Source organism: Pseudorca crassidens, chromosome 7, assembly GCF_039906515.1.
Source record: "Pseudorca crassidens isolate mPseCra1 chromosome 7, mPseCra1.hap1, whole genome shotgun sequence".
Taxonomy (NCBI): Eukaryota; Metazoa; Chordata; class Mammalia; order Artiodactyla; family Delphinidae; genus Pseudorca; species Pseudorca crassidens.
Genome location: NC_090302.1, coordinates 91,584,715 through 91,604,672, shown reverse-complemented (window position 1 = coordinate 91,604,672; position 19,958 = coordinate 91,584,715). Strand labels below are relative to the sequence as shown.

The 19,958-nt window shown below is 45.9% G+C and overlaps 1 protein-coding gene and 1 long non-coding RNA gene across 3 annotated transcripts; both read left to right on the top strand.

The window, feature by feature from the left end:
* The first annotated feature begins 1,977 nt into the window (after nt 1-1,977).
* Nucleotides 1,978-15,674, top strand: LOC137228064 (RNA/RNP complex-1-interacting phosphatase-like). 2 transcript variants are annotated; one of them, XM_067744984.1, is made up of 4 exons: nt 1,978-2,104; nt 5,094-5,217; nt 13,668-13,758; nt 14,737-15,674. In XM_067744984.1, exons 1-3 carry the CDS (start codon nt 2,063-2,065, stop codon nt 13,724-13,726), a joined length of 225 nt encoding a protein of 74 aa, XP_067601085.1. In that variant the 5' UTR covers nt 1,978-2,062; the 3' UTR covers nt 13,727-13,758; nt 14,737-15,674. The 2 variants fall into 2 exon arrangements, 1 of the variants encoding a protein (XP_067601085.1); XR_010945127.1 differs by lacking the exons at nt 1,978-2,104; nt 5,094-5,217 and adding an exon at nt 9,947-10,974.
* Nucleotides 15,675-15,690: 16 nt separating this feature from the next.
* LOC137228065 (uncharacterized) lies at nt 15,691-19,636 on the top strand. The gene is made up of 3 exons (XR_010945128.1): nt 15,691-17,830; nt 18,302-18,434; nt 18,863-19,636. It is a non-coding gene; the product is annotated as an uncharacterized lncRNA (long non-coding RNA).
* The last annotated feature ends 322 nt before the right edge of the window (nt 19,637-19,958 follow it).

Below are 19,958 nucleotides of genomic sequence, written 5' to 3'. Positions count from 1 at the left end.
CCCTTCCCGCCCCGCCGTGGTTCTCCGCGGCAGTTTCCAGCCCCCGCGCGCAGAGTGGGCAGAGGGGAGCCGGCGCCGGCCGGGGGGCACAGACTCGGCCGTGGGGACCCCGCGCTTCTGCGGGGCCCCCGAGCCGGTCTGCGGTTGGCTCTGCAGGGCTGGGGACCCCGGTCCCCCCGGGCCTGGAATGTCGGCGGGCTTGCCCTTCTGTACTTTAGGATCTGACATGTAGGGTTTCTTTTTCCTGGTAGTTTATTCTTAGCGCTGTCAACGTGCTTAGTTTTTTTTTGTTTTTTTTTTTTTCAGGTCACCCTTTCCTCCCTCTCTCCAGTTTTATTGTGTTTCTGTTTTGTTTTGTTTTAGTTAGGCATTTTGTCCCTCTGATCTTGAGTGGGTGGGCTGGCAGGACACTTGGAGAGGAGGCGTTCTGTCCCCTGATCTTGAGTGGCCTTTGGAAAATGACAGGCCAGACGGAAATGTACACAGGCGTCCGGTGATTCCAGAAATGCAGCGTGTCCGGCTAGGTGGGCGCCCGGCCTCTCGTCCCCCGTGGCGGTGTGGTGCGCGTGTTCCTTGTGTCAGGGTTTACGCTTGGGCCCCGCAGCCCACCTTCCGAAGGGAAAGCGCAGCGGGCGCCTTGGGCCGGCGCCTTTGGGGCGCCCTTTCGTGCGCTCGGCTTGCGGGGGACCGGCCTCCAGGCGACCCGGCGGGGAGGCCCGCGCGACCCGGCCCTCGCGCGGGCTCCGTGTGTGTCAGTTTGTGGAAAGTGTGTCGCGGCCGGGGTCGGGGTCGGGACGCTGGGACCACCTGGGAGCCGATGTAGAGGGATATGATTTCCATTTTCAAGGCGCATTCATCCTATGCAGGGAAACAGCCTAACATAAAATTTGCCTAACAAAAAATATATTAACAGGTGGAAAGACTATCTCCCAGTTGAACAGCGGATGCCTGGGACTCGTTTCACTGCTTTCAAAGTTCCTTTAAAAAAGGTGAGCAAAAGTTAATACCGTATTCTTCCAGAAATCTGAATTCACCATATAGAGCCCTGGCTCTCAACCCTGTCGTACTCCATTTTCCCTTTTTATAGCAAATACTTTTTAATACCTCTTTGACTATCCAGAAATGGGATTCATAGACAAATACAACCAACTTTTGTACTTAATTAAAAAACAAAAAAAACAATGCAATGCCCTAACTATAAATAAAGAATAAAGTAATTTATAAGAAAGTAATATGTATCTCAGTATGTAAATGTTTGGGGATGACTATACTAGAAATAAAGAAATAGTCAGTTACTTGTACCATGAATGCAATAAACTATGGACTTTGATTGGTAATGATGTGTCAGTGTTGGTTCATGAATTCTAACAAATGAAGCACACTGGTATGGCATGTTGATAATGGGGAAGGCTGTGTGGGGTGAAGGAGAGAGGGTGTAAGTGGGAACTGTGTACATTTTGCTCAGTTTTGCTGTGAATCTCAAACTGCTCTAAAACGAGTCTACTAATTTTAAAAAAAGTGTGTGTTGCTGACACTTGAATAACCAAAGAGATCAATGGAACAGGATACATGTATAAGCCAAATACATGAAAGAATATTTAGCAGTGAAAGCCATCCTTCCTATATGTAGATATTCAAGAAGTATTTATTTCTGTGTCTATTTTCAGGCACTCTGCTTGGAGCTGGCAATACAGTGGTAGGCAAAATGGATGTGGTCCCTGCCTTCTGGGAGTTTAGAGTCAGGTTAGGAGACCAACATGAAATAAACAAACACAGAAATAACTATATAGAAGTGAGCTTATTTTCTTCCGTCTAATCTCTCTGGAAGAAAGGATTGTAATATCGCTTGTAAACTCCAGAGGAGGAAACTTTACTTTGAATCTCATATGTTAGCATCACAGGGTTTGAATAAATGGATAATGTAGTAAAGGATTTTAAACATATGTTCTTCCTTATTTTATTCTTTCTGACAGAGTTTTGAAAAGAATCTTGCTCCAGAAGAACGTTTCTCCCCCTTGGATCTCTTAACAAAATCCAAGGACAGAATGAAGAACTTGGGCTGATGATTGACTTAACAAATACTCGCCGCTATTACAAGCCAGAGGTAAATGGAAGCCGTAATTGAAAATGACCTTCTTTCTGATACTGTAATAATTCATGGTAGTTCAGTAATTATCATCTTATGCTAAGGTGAATCCTGGCCTTCTCTCGTGGGTTCAAAAAGGGAAGCTAGTGGTTTCCTTAAATACACATTTGTAATTGCTGTTTCAAAATGAGATTAAAGATATGAATTGAACTATAGTATTTGGCAGTAGGCTCTAGATATGCTTAAGAAATTCTATAAGCTTCCATGTTCTATATTTTGAAAATGAAGTAAACTTTTAGTAGTTACAGTAGTATCCTAAAAGGAAAGGTATGTCCATTATGTCTTTAGCACTTATTTTAAGCAGTTGCTTGAGCGTGTTTAAGCATCACTGTAAAAGACAGTTGTTCTCTAAGTTTTATGCTTCCTTTTCCTAATGCCTTCTGATATAGTACAGAAACCCATAGATTCTCTTGGCCCATGTAGGACATTCCAGTGCAAAAGAATTATCCTTCTTCTGACCTGTTCCATGGCCTTGGGAGACAGTAACACCTAATGTCTTTTAATATTTGTAGAGCAGTTTGCCATTTAGAAAGTTCTTTCATATCCATTGACTTAGTTAATCTTCACAGCAATCCTTTGCTCTTGAAGTGGAAGTAGTACTGCTATCTCCTACTGAGTGCTTACCCTGCACTAAGCTCAGAGGATAGACAACTACAATTACTAATTTTACAGACGATGAAACTGACTCTCGGAAAAGGAAGAATTGAAATTTCAGCTCTGTTATTCCTTTTTTTTATTGTGGTAAAATATAGAGAAATCATATTTATTTTAACCATTTATAAATATGCAGTTCAGTGGCATTAAGTACAGTTACAGTGTTGTGTAACCATCACCGCTGTCTATAACCAAAACTTTTTCATCATCCTCGACAAAAACTCTGTAACCATCAAACAGTAACAACCCCATTTTCCCTCCCACCAACCCTTGGTAACCTCTATTCTATTTTCTGTCTCTGTGAATTGGCCTATTCTAGGTATCTCGTGTAAGTGGAATCTGCAGTATTTGTCCTTCTGTGTCTGGCTTATTGCACTAAACATCATGTTTTCAAGGTTTATCCATGTTATAGCACGTAATGAAATGCCGTTTCTTTTTTGGCTTAGAAAATCGCATTGTGTGTATATAGACCATAGTTTGTTATTCAACGGTTGATTGACACTTGGTTGTTTTCCACCTTGTAGGTATTGTGAATCATGCTGCTATGATCATTGGTGTACAGATATTTGTTCAAATCCCTGCTTTCAGTTCTGTTAGATGTGCAGCGTAGGTAGTAGCAGAGTTGTTGGATCATACGGTAGCTCTACACTTAACCTTTGAGAAAGTGCCAAACTGTTTTCTACAGTGTCGTCTTGTTTTTAAACAATTATCACAAATTTTAAGCATATACAAAAGTATAAAAATACTGTGAGTGTTCCTTGTATACCCATGAACTCATCCAGCTTTCTTATTTACCAACTGATGGCTGTCATGTTTTATCTGTACCCCCACCTGTTTCACCCCATTCCATATTATCTTGAAGCAGCTCCGAGACAGCATGTAATTACACCTGTACGTTTTTGGTACGTGCATTTAAAATATAGGACTTTTATTCCTTAATATCATTTTTTAATATTAAATACCCAGGGAGTGCTCAAATTTGCAGTTGTCTCCTAAACGTCATAAAAAATTGTTTATAAGAATTTTGAATTAGATCCCAATAAGGTCCACACTTTGCCGTGGATTGTTAGGTCTCTGAAGTCTTGTTTAATCTATAGGTTCTCCCTCCATGTCTCTCTCACTTTTTTTTCCTCCTTGAATTTTGTTTTTAAAGAAACCAGGTAATCTTTCCCATCTAGATGTCGATGATTACATTCCATGTGTTGGTAACATATTCTTCAGTCCTTTTATTTCCTGTAAATTGGTAGTTGATCCGAATGAAGCTTGCATGTTTTGTTTTGGCGAGACAGTTTCATAGGTGATGATGTGTTCTTCCATGGAGACATATATAATTGTGTCTTTCTGTGGTATTAGCAGTCACTGATGATTCATAGCTACATCCATTAATTCAGTTGAGGCTTCAAAGAATGGTGAATTCTGTTGTTCTTTTTTTCACTTATTAGCTGGGTATATTTGTACGAGGAGAAGATTCCCCTCATCAACTGTTTGGTTGCCCAGTTGTAGAGGCATGATTCTCTTCTTTTATTTAACAGTTTTCAGAATAATGAGTTGATTCACAAATATCCTCCAGTGGTGAGCAGTTTTGTAAAATTTTATTTATTCCTATCACCGTGGACTCCGTTACAGTTATTATTCTAACTGAGGCCCTGTCTTTGGCCAGTTGGAGCTTCTCGGTGACTCCTGAGTCCTTTTGACATGACATCAGTTGTTTCTAGACTTTTTCAGTGGTCAGAGCTAGGAAATATGTATGTTTGTTTTTAATATTTTTAAAATATGTCATAGGTTCCTGCTGCTACTTTCCATTTAAATTCAGAACGAGAGAATTTTCACTTATCCTTTTCTGTCTTCTATTGATAGTCTACTTTCTCCCACCTCAAGAATACCAGTTCTCAACAATGCCTGAAATTGCCTCTATTTCCTAATTCGAATCCAAGTTCTTCTGACTCTGTTCTACTACTCTCCTTAAATCACAGCCGCTTTATGGCCCTTGAAATGTAAGATAGAACATAAGTGTAGGTAGAACTCTTTATATCATTTTGAGTTACATGTGCATTCATTCACATAGATTTGCTTTTCCTTTTTGCATGCCTGGTAACTGTCCGTTCTGCAGTTTTAATGAAAATCAAGTGATAATTACTGGTTAAAGCAGCTTTGGAAAAAATGGCTCTCATCAGAATGACTGACATACAAAGTTTAATGTACTCTCCTGGTTTATAGTCTGCCTTCTCTAATTAATTTTTTATTCTTTCCCTACAAAGGAAATAATACATATTTTCATGGTTTTGCCTTATAGGACTTACCAGAAACTATTCCTTATTTAAAAATTTGTACAATTGGGCATCAGGTGTCAGATGACGACGCTAGTTTTAAATTCCAGTGTGCTGTTAATGGGTTTCTGAAAGAACATAAAGATAACGGTGAGTTGCTTTTGTTTTTGTTTTTCCTTTACCTGAACTTTGGTATGCATTTTGAGTGGGCTTGGGGGTTTTTAACATTTTTAATAGTTCTGACATTAGTGTCAAGTTGTGTTTGGTAACATTAAGGTGGAAATGTCAGATGGTGCTAATAGAGTACGGTGTTTTTCCTGTTTATGGTCACAAACAATTTAGTTTAGTTTGGAAGGTGATTTTTGTGAGAAATATGAACTGAGCTAGCTTACTTATCTCTTTTTTAAAAATTTGAATGGAAAATACATAAAAACATAAAAATGTTCTTTTGTCCTATTTATTGGTTGAGAGGTGGAAGAAAAGGTTAAGACTCTCGGGTTCTTAGCGTACATAAAAGAGAAAACAAAAAGCAAAGGTTCCGAGTGAGACAGATCCCTAGAAGCAAAACAAAACAGAGTGGACCAGAAGAGCGGCTTCCTCATCATATATGTGTTGAAGATATTTTTGCCGCTTTTACACTTTGGTGCAAGTGAGGAAGAACACTACCACCTCTTATTCTTATCTTCAGACAGGAAGAACTTAAAAGGCTGGTGTTTTCTTGTTTCCGCTTTAAGATCTACTCTGTTGATAGTAGGTCTTAATAGCGTGTGAATTTTAAGGATCCACTTGCCTTTTTCTAGCATCTAACTATCAGAAGGAACGTGGTGTTTGCCATGTTTTAAGGCTGAGGAATCTTTTGTCTTTGGAACACCACTGACGCCCATGCGAAAGTGTTCATTTTGTCCTCTTTCTAAATTTAGCCTGAGGAGTGTGCACTTTATTAAATAAACGTAACAGACAGTAAATATTCCGTGTATATATAAAATGATGCACGTATATACATAAAACAGGGAGTAGGGGAGAAGGAATAGAGATGGAGGTGGGAAGATAGGGGATAGGAGGCGAGAGAGAGAGGGAGAGACGGGCATTTCAAGATAAATTTTCATTCTATAACCTGGTTGCTTAATGCAGGTACTAGCTCTTAAATATCTTAAGCCCTCTTCACAGATCTTCCGTGTACTTTAGCTTTAAAACTTGAGAGGCTTGGCCTGTCCTGTAATAACCAGGGTGTCTAGAAAGGAGGCAAATTATCTGATTTGTTTAAACTGTAGTCACAGAAATGTTCCCTCTTAAGATGTTAGGGCGCAGCTGCCGGCCTACTCACTTCCTCCAGGCTCCTTTGTGTGTGTTCTGTCTGTTCCGCGTGGGCTAGAAGATCCTTACAAGTGCATGAGAACACGTTTGTAAACCTTGATTGTTCACATGTTATACCAAGTGTAGTCCATTGCATATGCTGACTCCTCTGTGGGTCTTCTGCATGCAGTGGGCTAACTTCACCATGCTGTCTGCCATTGCAGTCTCAGGACCTTAGTTATGATCCATTGGTGACTCTCCTCTGCTGTAAGGCCCTCCCACAGGTGCCAGGCTCACTGATAATGAGGAGGAGACTATACTATGCACTCCCTAGGATTGGTAGAGACTCAGAAAATAAATTGTTTCAGTAAACACCGAGAGCCTTATAGGTTTGTTGTTAGGGCACGGGGATACAGAGGTGAGTAGAAGTCTTTGTTCAGTAGCAACTTACAGTTATCTAGGAAGAGAAACATGTAGTGAGTATAAGTGGGTTAATTATGATAAAAGAATCAAGTGCAGCAGGAACATAGAGGAGAAAGTGAGGAAGGCCTGACTGAGGAGACAGCGTTGGAGCTGGGCTTGGGGGAAGAGGATTTTGCCGGAATGAGGAAAGGACAGCCCAGGTATTGGGGACAGGTACAGAAGGCACAGGGCTTGAACTTGTGCTCTGGAGGGGCAGCCTCTGGTGTGACTAGAGGGTAGTGTGAAAGGGCAAAGAAGTCATACATTGATTTTCAGCAAATAGTTGTATAACACCTTCTAAATTGAAGGCACTGTTCTAGGAAGTAGGAAGAGAACAAAGTTCTTGCCCTTATGTACTTTCCATTCTAGTGGGGGAGAGAGATGAATAAATAAGTCAATATATGGAGTGTCAAGCGGTGGTAAGTGCTTTGGAGAATAACAAAAGAAGATGAAGAGGTGAGGGAATGTGGTAGGTGATCAGGGAAGTCCCCTCTATTAAGATGTCGATTGAGCAGAGCCTTGAAGTGAGAAACAAGCCATTGGCTATCTGGGAGAGTGGAGATGGGGTGGGAGGGTGTGTTCTGGGAGAGTGGAGATGGGGTGGGAGGGTGTGTTCTGGGAGAGTGGAGATGGGGTGGGAGGGTGTGTTCTGAAGCAGAAGGAATAGTAGGTGCAAAGTCCCTGAGGCACGACTGTGCTTGGCATGTTTGAGGAATAGTAAGGAAACCAGTGTGGCTGGACAGGGGAAAGTGAGTGAGGGCAGGGCAGTAGAGAATGAGATCAGGGGAGGCTGGCAGGGCAAAGGAGGGAGGTGGATGATGTAGGTCCTTGGAAGTCATAGTTTGAACTTCTAATTCAGTTGGAGAGACAGACTGATACTTGTTTATAAAGAGTTCTCAATGCTATGCTAACAACCTGGGCTGTATTCTGTGCTAAGTGAAGATGTTCAAGCAACAGAGCAATCCAGCCAAGTTTATATTTTAGAAAGATAACAGCGTCACTATCCAAGACACATTGTAGACTATGTATATAGTATGTGTATAGTGTGCTGCTCTTCTGTAAACTACAGGATACCTGTTACGTACAAATACTTACATACAAGATACAAGTGTGAATGTAAGCACTTGGGAAATATCTGGAAGAACCACACAAGGAACTGGGAGAGTCGGACAACTTTCCATGTCCCGTATGATTGGAATTCTGAAGGGTACACACACGAACTAATGGACGTGTGCTCCCAGCCTCCGGCTAAGGAGGGAAATTGCAGGCATCAGAATCCTCTTTACCAATCAAGCGCGTTAATCCGCCTGCGTGCTGAGAGTCATCTCGAGACGCCCCGCGGTGGCGCATGCGCGGTAGGAGGAGGTCCGCGAGCTGCGTGGGCTTGTGCCTAGGCGCCTGTGGTTCGTGGCCTTGTGCTGGCACCAGGGACGCCGGGTTGGCGACTTTGGCAGTCCTGGCGTTGGGTGGGCGGTATCTTGGGGGTGACATGAGCCAGTTCGTCGGCCACGAGGAAGGGCGGAAGCACATCCCGGAAAGGTAATACGCCTTGGCCCCTGGGCGTTGCCGGTGGAGCTCAGAGCCCCTGGGCCTGGGCTTCGTCTCTTGTGCTGTCGCCTGTCACAGTGGCCCCCGCGCGCTGGCCCGTCCGCGCTGTGCTAGGGGGTACTGGTCGTCTCGCGGCTCAGTTCACAGTAGCTGAAAGGGACAGTGTGTGATGTTCTGGTTTCTCCCCATCGTTTTAAAAGGGAGGCTCTGGCCATTGCTCCTCGGGTAAAATGCAGGGGGACTGCTTTTTAAGATGGGACTGTCAGTGTTGGGGACCCTCCTTAATTACCAGGATGGAATCCCCTTCAGTTCCTCAAGCTGTGTTGTTTAGGCACAGAAAATGTGAGTAATAGTCACTGGAACTAAGTTTGAGTGAAAAAAGGCACCGGTACCGCCGAATTTTCCATCGCAACAGTTGATCTGTGTTGTCTCTTGGAATTATAAAGGGCGTACAGTTGCTTCCTAACCGGTGTCCTTTGAGAGCTCTACCTCTGTACGTTCAAAGGATTAATTTTGAGGCTTTGCTCATACGTGTAGTAAACCCTTTAATTCCCTAAGACCTTCCTTTCCTCCATCTCATACCCCATTAAGCCCGCTTCAGTTTATCTCCTGAATTTCTTCTGAATCTGTCAACTCTTCCTCAACATCCTAATACCGAACTTGCCTGTCTGTTGCAATGAGGTCCTAACCAGTGTCCATATATCTTGTTTCCTTCCAATCCATTCTTCACACAAGAAACCTTAAAAGCAAGTTGGGACATTGCTCATAAACATGGCTCAAAAACATTGTTTTGAGAATAGAAAACAAACTGTTGGCCTTTAACACTCTGCGTGGTCTAGAATCCTGTCTGCTTCTCTGCTACGTGGACTCCAGCTTGGTGCCTCTCCAACTTGCCTCTCTAGTTTCTAGGAACAGTCACTTTCTAATTTCTCCCTTCTCAAGTTCAGAGTCTTGTCAGTTTAGTCCCTTCCCTAACCACAACATCTATTAAGGTGACACAGCAAAGTGATGAAAGTCTGGACGGTCTGGTTTTCATCCTGGGTTTCTGCCCGCTACTTACTGTGTGGCATTAGACAAGCTATTCAACCCCTCTGGGCCTCAGTTTCCCCCAAAACAGGTGAATATTATGAACATTACCTACCTATAGGGTTGCCATTATGAGGATTAAGTGAGTTAATATTTGCTAAGCACTTAGAAGATTACTTGTTATAGTCTAAGCACTACAGTTGTGCTTGTTAATAATAATAAATGCAATTCCAAGCGTATAACTTACTCAACTTTCTGTCATAACTTTGAAGTGTTGGTCTATCTGTTGGCCAGCGTTGCAGGTAAATGAGTCGAGGCATGGGCTGAGGCATTGCTACCAGTGAGTGGTGTGTTCCCAGAACTAGGAACAGCCGTGTGAAATAGGTAGCGGTTCTACGTGGAGACAGGGCAGACTGGAAAATGACAGCGCTGGGAAGGAGGTGTGGTGTCCATAGGTTTGGTGTCAGAGCTGCTGCCTGCTGAAGCACCGATGCCGGCCTAAGCCGTAAATGGGGGGGGGGGGGGGCGGGCTGGGGAAAACAGGGGCAGAATGGAAAGGGGAAACAGGGGAAGAACGGAGAAAGATAGCCTAGGGAGGAGGTGTGGTGTCCATAGCTTCGGGGTCAGAGGTGCTGCCTGCTGCAGCACCGATGACACCCGAAGCCGTAAATGGGGTGCTGGGGAAAAGGGGGGCAGAATGGAAAGGGACAACAGGGGCAGAACAGAAAACGATAGCCTGGGAAGGAGGTGTGGTGTCCATAGCTTCGGAGTCAGAGGTGCTGCCTGCTGCAGCACCGATGACACCCGAAGCCGTAAATGGGGTGCTGGGGAAAAGAGGGGCAGAATGGAAAGGGACAACAAGGGCAGAACGGAAAACGATAGCCTGGGAAGGAGGTGTGGTGTCCATAGCTTTGGGGTGAGATGGGCTGCCTGCCTGATCTGAGAAAAGCGAGTGAAAGTGGGAGAGCTTCTCCCTAGCTGCTAAGTCTTCTCAAGGTCTAGCACGCACTGAACACTGGCCGGCTCAGCCTGGGTGTTGACATTGCACTGTACGTGTCACAGAGCAAGGGCGGGTCAGGGGGTGGTATGGGGGCCCCACACAAGCCCAGCCCCTGGAGAAACCCGGCCCGAGGGCAAAGAGCCCGACCCCTTGTGGGCTTTCTAGCGGCTGGGACTTGTCGCTGTGGGTGGCAGGTGTTTGGCACCGGATGGGCCACCATGCGGAGACTGTTGGGGACTGTGGAAGTCTTCTCCTCCAGAGCTCACCCTGCCTGGGCACCGGCTCTGCAGACCCCTCAGCCCTGGCTATGTATCGGCCAGCCCTTCCCCGCAACGGGGCCCAGAGGCCAGAGCCTGCCCAGAGCTGAGTGGAGGAGGCACCCAGAGTTTGCCAGGCTGTGGCCCGCCACCTCCGTGGACCTCCCCAGCTTGTCCGCGAGCCCTGGAGACAGGAGCGCCTTCTCCAGGGCTGCTGAGCTGCCAGCATCACCATGAGCCAGGTGGTGAAGGTTTCTGAGCCGGGGATGCAGAGCCCTGACGCGACTGGATGCTGCACCCCACGATGTCCCTTCCTGGCAGGTAGGTTCTTTCTTCACTTGTTTTTCGAAATTTGGTAAAAGAACATTTAAACCTTCGACTGTTCTTCAGGGTATACAGATGGTAGTGGCTTAGCCGGGATTCGAAGCAAGCCTGTGTGATTCCAGAGCTCGTGCTCTGGACTCTGGTGCCTCCTTATCATATATGCTTCATGTGTTACTTTTAGCCCTAAGTGCCATACCTGTAATGAACACATACACTGCCCTGTAGGAGGTGTTCTTTTGTTCAACGCGTGAATTGGTCATCCACCACACTGGGTTCTAATCTCAGAAGATAGGTCAGGGACCACCAGTTGTCAGCATAGCACCATCCCACATTTCTAATTGAGGCTTGCAGCCTAGATTTGTCCCTTTGGTCTAGTTTGAAGGATCCAGGTATGTAAGGCTTATATTCTAGATAAATCAGGGGCTCTCCTGAAAGGAATTCATCAATGAATTATTCTGTATGGATTAGAAGCCAGTTTCTCTGGCCTTCCTGGAGTATATCCAGTAAGGCATCTCATTCATGTCTAGAAAGCAAATATATCATTTATTGCAACTTCAGCATGGAGCGATGTATTGGTTTAAAATAAAGTACGATCAACACAATTTGGTCATTGTGAGCATGCCGGCTGGGTCCACTCTTTACTACACATGTGTAACTCTAGAGCTTCTTACGCCCCATAGAGGAGACATACTCTTGTGTGTCTAGGACAAGGGAATCATGTGTTGTTATTCAGGAGCTGGAAGCTACAGCATGACAGGAAAGAAAAATCCTGGTCTTGGTCTACACATCACTTTACCTTGTTCGAATCTTGTTTCTTTGGCTTGCTTCATTGGAGTGTCTTCTCTCTCCTGGGACTGACATTGTGTGTTATATATCAGGCATGTAACATGTAGAAGTTTCAGAACCCAGAATCATATAGATCAGTGAAAATTTATATATTTTTGTTTAAAATCTATTTAAAATCACACTGGGCATAATTCATATATTCCAAAAGTAGTTTGACCCTCTGCTCATGAGATTCTTTTTATGGTATGTCAAAGCAAATTTGGACTTCCATCCCCAATAAACTTTGAGGTTGGAGGACACAAAAGCTTTTGCTCAGACCTAAATTCTGTCTGAAGAAAAAGGGTAACTATGATAAGCCCTTTCTAACCTCTCCAGGAGCAGAAATGATTTACAGCTATGGCATTGAACCATAATTTCTTGATCTCATTTGAGAAGAGCTCAGTAAGAAACCGTGTCTTGATTTTTGTTTGTTGGTTCCCTGTTTTCTTGTCTTGCTTACCAACAATCCACTGTAATCCATGAGTGAGTATGGCAGCAGGCTGAGTGTTCCCTGGAGCTCATTAAGTGAACGTTTTTTCCTAAAATGACTTTTGTCTCCTTGTTTTCAGCCCCTCTTCTTTCCTCTGTCCTTTACTATAACCAGGGCTCAGCAAAAGCTGCCTGGCTTTGTGCAGACCCTACTTAGGGTAGTCTTTTCTTCATTATTTTATTCATGGCCCCTCCATTTCATTGTTTGCCTTCTCGAAATGTGTTGAAATCTTTCTGTGGTTGATGACTTCCACAATGTCTTGGCTTTTATTGGTTGATTAATTTTGGTATTTCTGCAGTTTTATTTAAACATGGTTTCAGGAGGACCAGAAAGTAAATATATTTCCTAGTCTGCCATCTTGAGCTGAAAATCCCTGTGGATGTTAGCATCCAATGTTCCCATGGGTAAAAAACCCAACCTTGGCATTAATAGATGTACACTCAAGATTTCAGCTTTTCTTGAGCAATCACTAAGGATTTAATATGCGGTCACTTCTAATGGGAAAATAATAACTATCTCATGGCGTTGATCTGAGGATTAACTTAGATAATGGACAAGAAAATGCTTTGTAAGGTTTTAAAATCTATAAAAAATGTTTTTGTTATTATTTGATTTGTTGCTATTTCACCTTTAGCCGACAGTTGTTTGTGACCTTGCTTATGTGAGAAAATGCCTTCTGGTTTATTGTTTTGAAAGCCAGATGATATTTTTCAATAGCTCAATGGAAATGGCATCATTTGTGAAGTTGAAGGGTGAAGGCATAAATGTTTCTTGACATTTGAATCAACTATTGGTCTTCTGGGGCTTGTCCTTATTCTCCTGCAGTCTCTAATCAACATGGCATCCAGAGAGATCCTGTTAAAACATAAGTCAGATCATGTCACTCAAGTCTCTTCAATGGCTTCTTCACAGGAAAAGCAAAGTCCTCAAAGTGCCTCCACAGCCCTAGAAATCTGGGCCTCTGTTTCCTCTCTGACTGTTTCCTTCTCCTCTCCACTTTGCTCCCTCTGTTTTCCACACACTGACATCCTTTCTGCTCCTTGGATACTCCAAGCCCACTCTTGCCTCATTGCCTTTCCATCTGACTGTTCCCTCTGCTTGTACTATTCACTTCCCAGATATGCACCTTGCTCCCTCTCACAACCTTAGGTTCCCTCGTAAATTTTATCTTCCCCAGAAAGCCCTCGGTGATCACTTAGTTTCCGATCGCAGCCTCCTCCTACCAGCTAACAATCTCCATCCGCTTTCCCTGCTTGCTGTTTTTCTCCAGCACTTACCTGATATACTAGTTATTCTACCCATTTATTCAATTTTTATTTACGTATTTACACTTATGATTTTATATTTGCTTCTTTACTTTTGTCTCTCCCCTCAGCTCGAGAGAGGCTATATTCATCTGTGTTAATCACTGCTGTGTTTCCTGAACATGCCTAGAAAACATCCTGAAGAAGGGTGCCTGAAATTTGGTAAGGGATCCATCAATTTTCTTGGCTGAATGAAGAAATATGTTCATAAATTACTGAACAAATCTCTGGGGTTTCTGAATTAAGGACTAATGGGAAGAGGAAGGCAAATGGTTGGGACAGGGTACTGCAAGAAGTAGTATTTGGAGTACTCTGATAGCTATCCTAATAGATAACATTTTGTTCATTTAAATAGTTTGAACGAGAGAGCCGGGAACTAGGGACACACAGCATCGAGGTTTTATAATGCATTCCGTAGAGTTCTTTTCAAGTGTGTTCAAATATCATTGAAAATATATGCATGCATATAAACCTCTGCTACTTGATTTAGTGCTTTACAAGAGCCCCTCAAGGAAGGGGTAGTAGCAACTCTCAGTATCCTTCCTTTATGATGAGCTTACTTTATTCAAAATTACATCATAATTTATTTGTAACTGTGAAACTAGACTTAGTTATTTAGTAGACCCCCCCTAGAAACCTATGACGTTAATAAAACCAACAAAAATGTGTTCAGTTTCCAGTGATACACACACTACAGACTCAATTATGTGTCATCCATCTTAATGAAGGGAAGAAGTGATTTAACAAACACAGAGCAAACAGAATATGAAGTTTTGTCCTCCATTAATATTAGTAATGGATAAAGTGGGCTCCAACGCCTTCAAGGTAGCTTGAGACCCATCATCTGTGTGTCATGGGCAGGGGGATGCTCGGCCAGGATGTCTTTCTCTGTCACTGAGAAAAATTTCCATAATATATAATGATACTTACTGAAACAGATATGGGGCATTTGGGTAATTAGGAATCCGTTAGCATATTTTTCCGGAAGCCTTGACTACAAAACGAAGATAGTAGATTTGGACACTTCCAGCTATGCAGAAGTTGTTTGGGTATTCATCTTTATGCCGAATGCAGTAAGCTTATTTCATCTCTGCAGCTTCCCATATACCATTTTCCCACCTCTGTTTTGTGTTTGGAAAGACTTTCAGAAATTAAAACTCAAGTTAAAAAGTGAGTGACGGGCTTCCCTGGTGGCTCAGTGGTTGAGAGTCCGCCTGCCGATGCAGGGGATACGGGTTCGTGCCCCGGTCCGGGAAGATCCCACATGCCGCGGAGCGGCTAGGCCCGTGAGCCATGGCCGCTGAGCCTGCGCGTCCGGAGCCTGTGCTCCGCAACGGGAGAGGCCACAGCAGTGAGAGGCCCGTGTACCGCAAAAAAAAGAAAAGAAAAGAAAAGAAAGTGAGTGACAACTTAAATGATATATGGACTATTTTGCTGACTTACAAGAGCATGCAGAATTAAATATGACCCAGTTGAAATGTTAATTTTATTTTAATGTGTATATTGGGGTGGAGTCTTAAAGGTGCCAGAAAACAAGCATTCACCCGTCCTGTTTGGAACTGCAGCACACAGGCACCTTCAGTTACCAGTTCTGTTCATTCCACAGAATCATCCTGGGAAAACATAACTGTTTTTTATGTACCTGGTATATATCTTAATTAGTTTGAAGAATTTCCCAAATACCTGTTAATATGTAGTTCTCCAATTCCAATCTTGCCACGTCCTGTACCAGTGACACAGCACATAGGAGTTTTATTTCTCTTTCTTTCTCTGGGTTGCTGAGAACCCAACGAGAGAACAATGGAATGGCATCAAAGAGATCAGGGTTCCTGACTCAGATTTGCCATAAAATAATAGTGTCCTCTTGGGAAAATTATAGTTATTCTAGGCCCCTTTGCTTTTCTTTACTTTGACAGAGCTGCACTAGATGACCCCAAGTAACACTGCACTCTTTGCAGTAGTAGCTTAGACGTTATTGGTTTTCTGAAACAAATGAAGACAGTGACACAGGAAACTGTGCAACATCTCTGTAACTATGTTTTCTTAGAGTTGCCTCCATTTTACAGATGATAAGATGGCTGAGCACAGAAGATGGCTGAGCACAGAAGTAGGTGTTTTGACCAGAGGTTCCAGAGTAGATGGAACTGAACCACAAGTTTCCTTCATTCCTGAAGCTCACTTAGCCAAAACATAGGCTTCTGAATATTAAGCTGTAAAGCATATTATCAGTATGCTTTAAAAGAAGCGGTTCTTCTAGGATTTCTAATTACTAGCAGGCGGTTTTGAAATTCTTAGAAGATCATCGAATTTTGTGAGATTTACAGCTCTATTTTCCTGTCAAGCAAGTTGTATTAGTGTCAGACAATCACCTGAGCTTCTGGATGCTTCTCTGAACCTCTTGAATTTTTCTTCTTGCTATCTGAAATTCATGCCAGATAAGCCTTTTTGTAGAGAGCATGTACAGACTTGTCTATTTTCATATAAGAAAGCGATGCAGTGAGCCAGGTCGGGGATTAAGCCCTCATTCTCAGAGTGGTGTTGAGCTCCTGGTGAAATATTATCATCATTTCCTCAGAATAGAAAAGCAGTTATCTCAAGTTTTTAATGCCATTAACTATTTATACATTTATGTATAATACATATATTTATTGTACCTACGAGGTGTGCTCTCTTTGGGAAGTACAAAGCTATTTGAGACGTAAGTTGTTCGTTTGTTTTTTTTCCCACAAATACTGTGACCCTTTGAGCAGGAAGGTCTATGTTTTACTAACATCTAGAACAAGCAGCTAACACGGTGTCTAAGATGTAGTCAATAAATATGAAATAGGTAAATGAACACATTTCTAAGGAAGGGCCAGGACATGAACAAATAGAAAATTTTCATTTTCAGTCACAAAGCCACAACAGACATAAAAATGATACAGACAACAAGTGCTACGGTCATTCAAAGAAGGCATAGAGTTGATACAACAAGGATCTCCTCTATGGCACAGGGAACTGTACTCAATATTTTGTAATAACTTATAAGGGAAAAGAATCTGAAAACGGAATCACTGTGCTGTACACCTGAAACGGACACGACATCGTAAATCAACTATATTTCAATTAAAAACCAAACAGACAGACAACAGCAACAACAAAAAACCAGAGAGGTCATAGAAGTTCTTATGAGATTCCAGAAGAGAAGAGAAGCCAGATGAGGACGGGAGAGGAGGCTTTTGAATCAGTTCAGAGGAGAAGTCACAGAGGAACTAGTCTTTGATCTGAACTTGAGATTAAGATTAAGATGAATTAATCTGAATTAATTAAGATTGCAACACAGGGATATTACAGATGAAGGTAATCACATAAACTTACTCTACTGAAACTTGCAGAGGTTATGAGTGTTGTTCAAGATCCCAAAGCAAGTGCATTGTGGAATCAGAATTTTAAGTGAGGCCTAATGAACTAAAAACAAAGAAACACAGAAACAAGCCCTTCCTGTGACACCACGTTGCCTTTGAAGTCGTTTTTTTTTGGCGGGTTGGCAGAAACTGGTTCCAGTGTTTCTTGCAGGAATGACTGGCCACAGGACTGGGCGTCGTAGCTTCCTGCCAGGCGGCCGAAGGTCGCAGGCAGGTGGGTCACTGGGACACACGCGGAGGGGCTCCTGCCCGGCTCCCTGGCCGCTCAGTGCCCCTGCCCCAGAGCGGGGGTGGGGGCCCCAAAGCAGCCTTGTCTGAGTCCCCTGCCACTAGAGAGAGTATTGGCCCAACACTTGTAGAAAACGGGGACCTTGCTGGCAGTTCAGTGGAGGGACACAAATAAATCTTTGCCGACTTTCTGCTGAAGCTCACGAGGGTTCACTCCTAAGCCTCTTACAAGGTCAGCTGCCGAGGCTGCGAGAGATGAGTCGGGGCTCGCCCTCCACCACGGGGAGATCGCTGGTTAAAGCGCTCACGAGGGAGTGAACCGCGTGTCCGCACCGACACGCACGGGCAGACCTCGTCGATGCCTTCTGTTCGGGGTATGAAGCCCTCTCCTGCCTCTTCCAGCCTCTCTAGAAAGCATGTGCAGAGCCTCCCACCCCACCCTCGGACTCCGCGGGCCACAGCTGGAGGGACCAGCCAAGGAACCGTGGCAGGAAGAGGCCAGAGGTCAGCGGGCCTCGGCCAGAGCCTGTCAGTCGGTCCCCATTCACACACCACCAGACGATCCTCTTGACCTGGGCAGTAGCCGCCAACCGACCGCTGAGGTGAGCCCGGTGCGCGCTTGGCTACCTGGCATGGCTGGGAACCCCAGGATCTCCTGGCAGAGGCGGGCATTCTCCTGGGCCGGGTCCGCGGGCGTCTGCGTGTGCAGGGCCTGAACCACCTTGGCCAGGACGATCTGGCACAGGTTGAAGAGGCCTGGGGGGCGGGAGGAAGGAGACGGGGGGCTGGCACCGTGTCCAGGCCGCGCTTTCCAGCCGGGCAGACCGGAAGCCCCCTTCCCTTCCCTCGGTCCGGCCGCATCTGGGTTGGCCTCCCGGGACTTGATGAGCTTGTCCAGCAGCTCCTGAGGGACGGTGCTGCCCGTGCCCCACCAAGACTGGCAGCAGCGCCAGGGCCTCCCAGGGCACGGCGCCCCCGGCCCCAGAGCCTTCCCTCTGGTTCTCGTCACCGGCTGTCACCAGACTTGCATGCAACGTTCTTTTCTTTTCTCTTGTCGTCTTTACGTCCCTCAGCCACGCAACGCGGTGAAGCCCTGACGCTCGCTGCCGCGTCGATACACCCTGAGAACACGATGCTCAGCGAGAGAAGTCATACACAGAAGGACACACAGGGCGTGACCCCACTGAGGAGAAACGTCCAGAGCAGGTAGATGCACAGAGTCAGCGAGTGGGTTCCTGGTTGTCAGGGGCTGGCGAGGGGACGGAGTGATAGCTAAGGGCGTGAGGGACATTTTCGGGGTGACGGAAGTGGTCCAAAGCAGTAGTGACGTCTGTACAGCTCAGTAAACTGTCCCCACACGCCCCGGTGCAGCCTGTGAGAGCATCGCGCTCAGGATGAAGGGCTGACCACAGGAAGACTGAACAAGCAGTGGGTCCTGGGCCCAGACGCTCAGCTGGCGCCCCCCACGTGGGGAAGTCACGGGGACTTGCTGAGCCTCCACGGAGACTGGCAGCAGCCCCTGAGCTCACAGGGCACTGCGCCCCCGGCCCCAGAGCCTTCCCTCTGGTTCTCATCACCGGCTGTCAGCAGACTTGCAGGCAACGTTCCTTTCTTTTCTTTTGTCTTTTTCCAAGGCAACTCTTGAGTGCATGTATTTAACATGCAGGGAACCAGCCCTGACTCCTTGATCTGGGTCTTCCAGCCTCTAGAGCCTCGAGGACATCCATTTCTGTTATTTACGCGCCCAGTGCCTGGGGTCTGATGATGGAAGCTGACACCGAGGGCGTCACCACGTGCGGGGTGATGTCAGTGGAAGAATCCCATGGCGAGGGCCTGCCTGAGGACCACGCACGCCCGGGCCCTCCCCGCCCCCTGCCTGCAGCCCTGCGCCTGGGAGCGGAGCTGGTGCATCGCGTGCCCGACGTCGTGGAAGTTGGTCTCCCGCTCATCATGCTGCAGCAGGGAGGGCAGGTTGGGCGTAGGCTTGGTGAAGTTGGCCACCATGGCCGCGATGGCGATCTGGCAGCTCCCATCGTGCTGTAGGCAGCCCGGCTGCAGGCCGAAGCAGGCCGCGTGCCCGGACTTCCCCACCCTGCGGAGGGACGTGGATGGGGCCCCGCTTCCACAGAGGAGCCCCGGCCCACGGCCGACAGGTTCCCCCACGCACGCACCGAGGATAGAGATCAGGTAGAACTTGCCGATGGATGACCTTGCCCGAGGCCGCGTCCCAGACCGTTTAGAGCCTCACGTCTTCGTGACACATGCTGGTGCCCTCCTCCAGGTCGAAGGTCAGCCCCAGCAGCTCCTGGGAGATGCCCAGCAGCCCGCGTGTGAGCGCCTGCATGGGGAAAGCCTCATTGAGCAGGTACTGGTTCACGTGGTAGCGCGTCTCCTCCCCCTGGTTCATGTAGTAGCGCAGGTCCCAGGCATTGATGGGGCCGTCAAAGTGCAGGCCCCACCTCTGGCACTCGGCCTTCTTTAGCTCCAGGATCACGGCCGCTCCTGCTCCCCGAGGGGCTTCAGCTTCTGGGCCAGCTCACCTGCGGGCGGAGGGGAGGGGCTCGGCTACGTCCCTGGGGCGGCCCCCCAGCCACCCCCGACCCCGCGCCCCTCGAGGCAGAATGAAGGGTCTGGGAAGGTGACCCCCAAGGGCTGACACAGTGGGGTCTCCGGTCAAGGTCCGCCTGACCCCGTCCCCACTGGGACTCAGGGGGAGGCGGTGTTACCTAG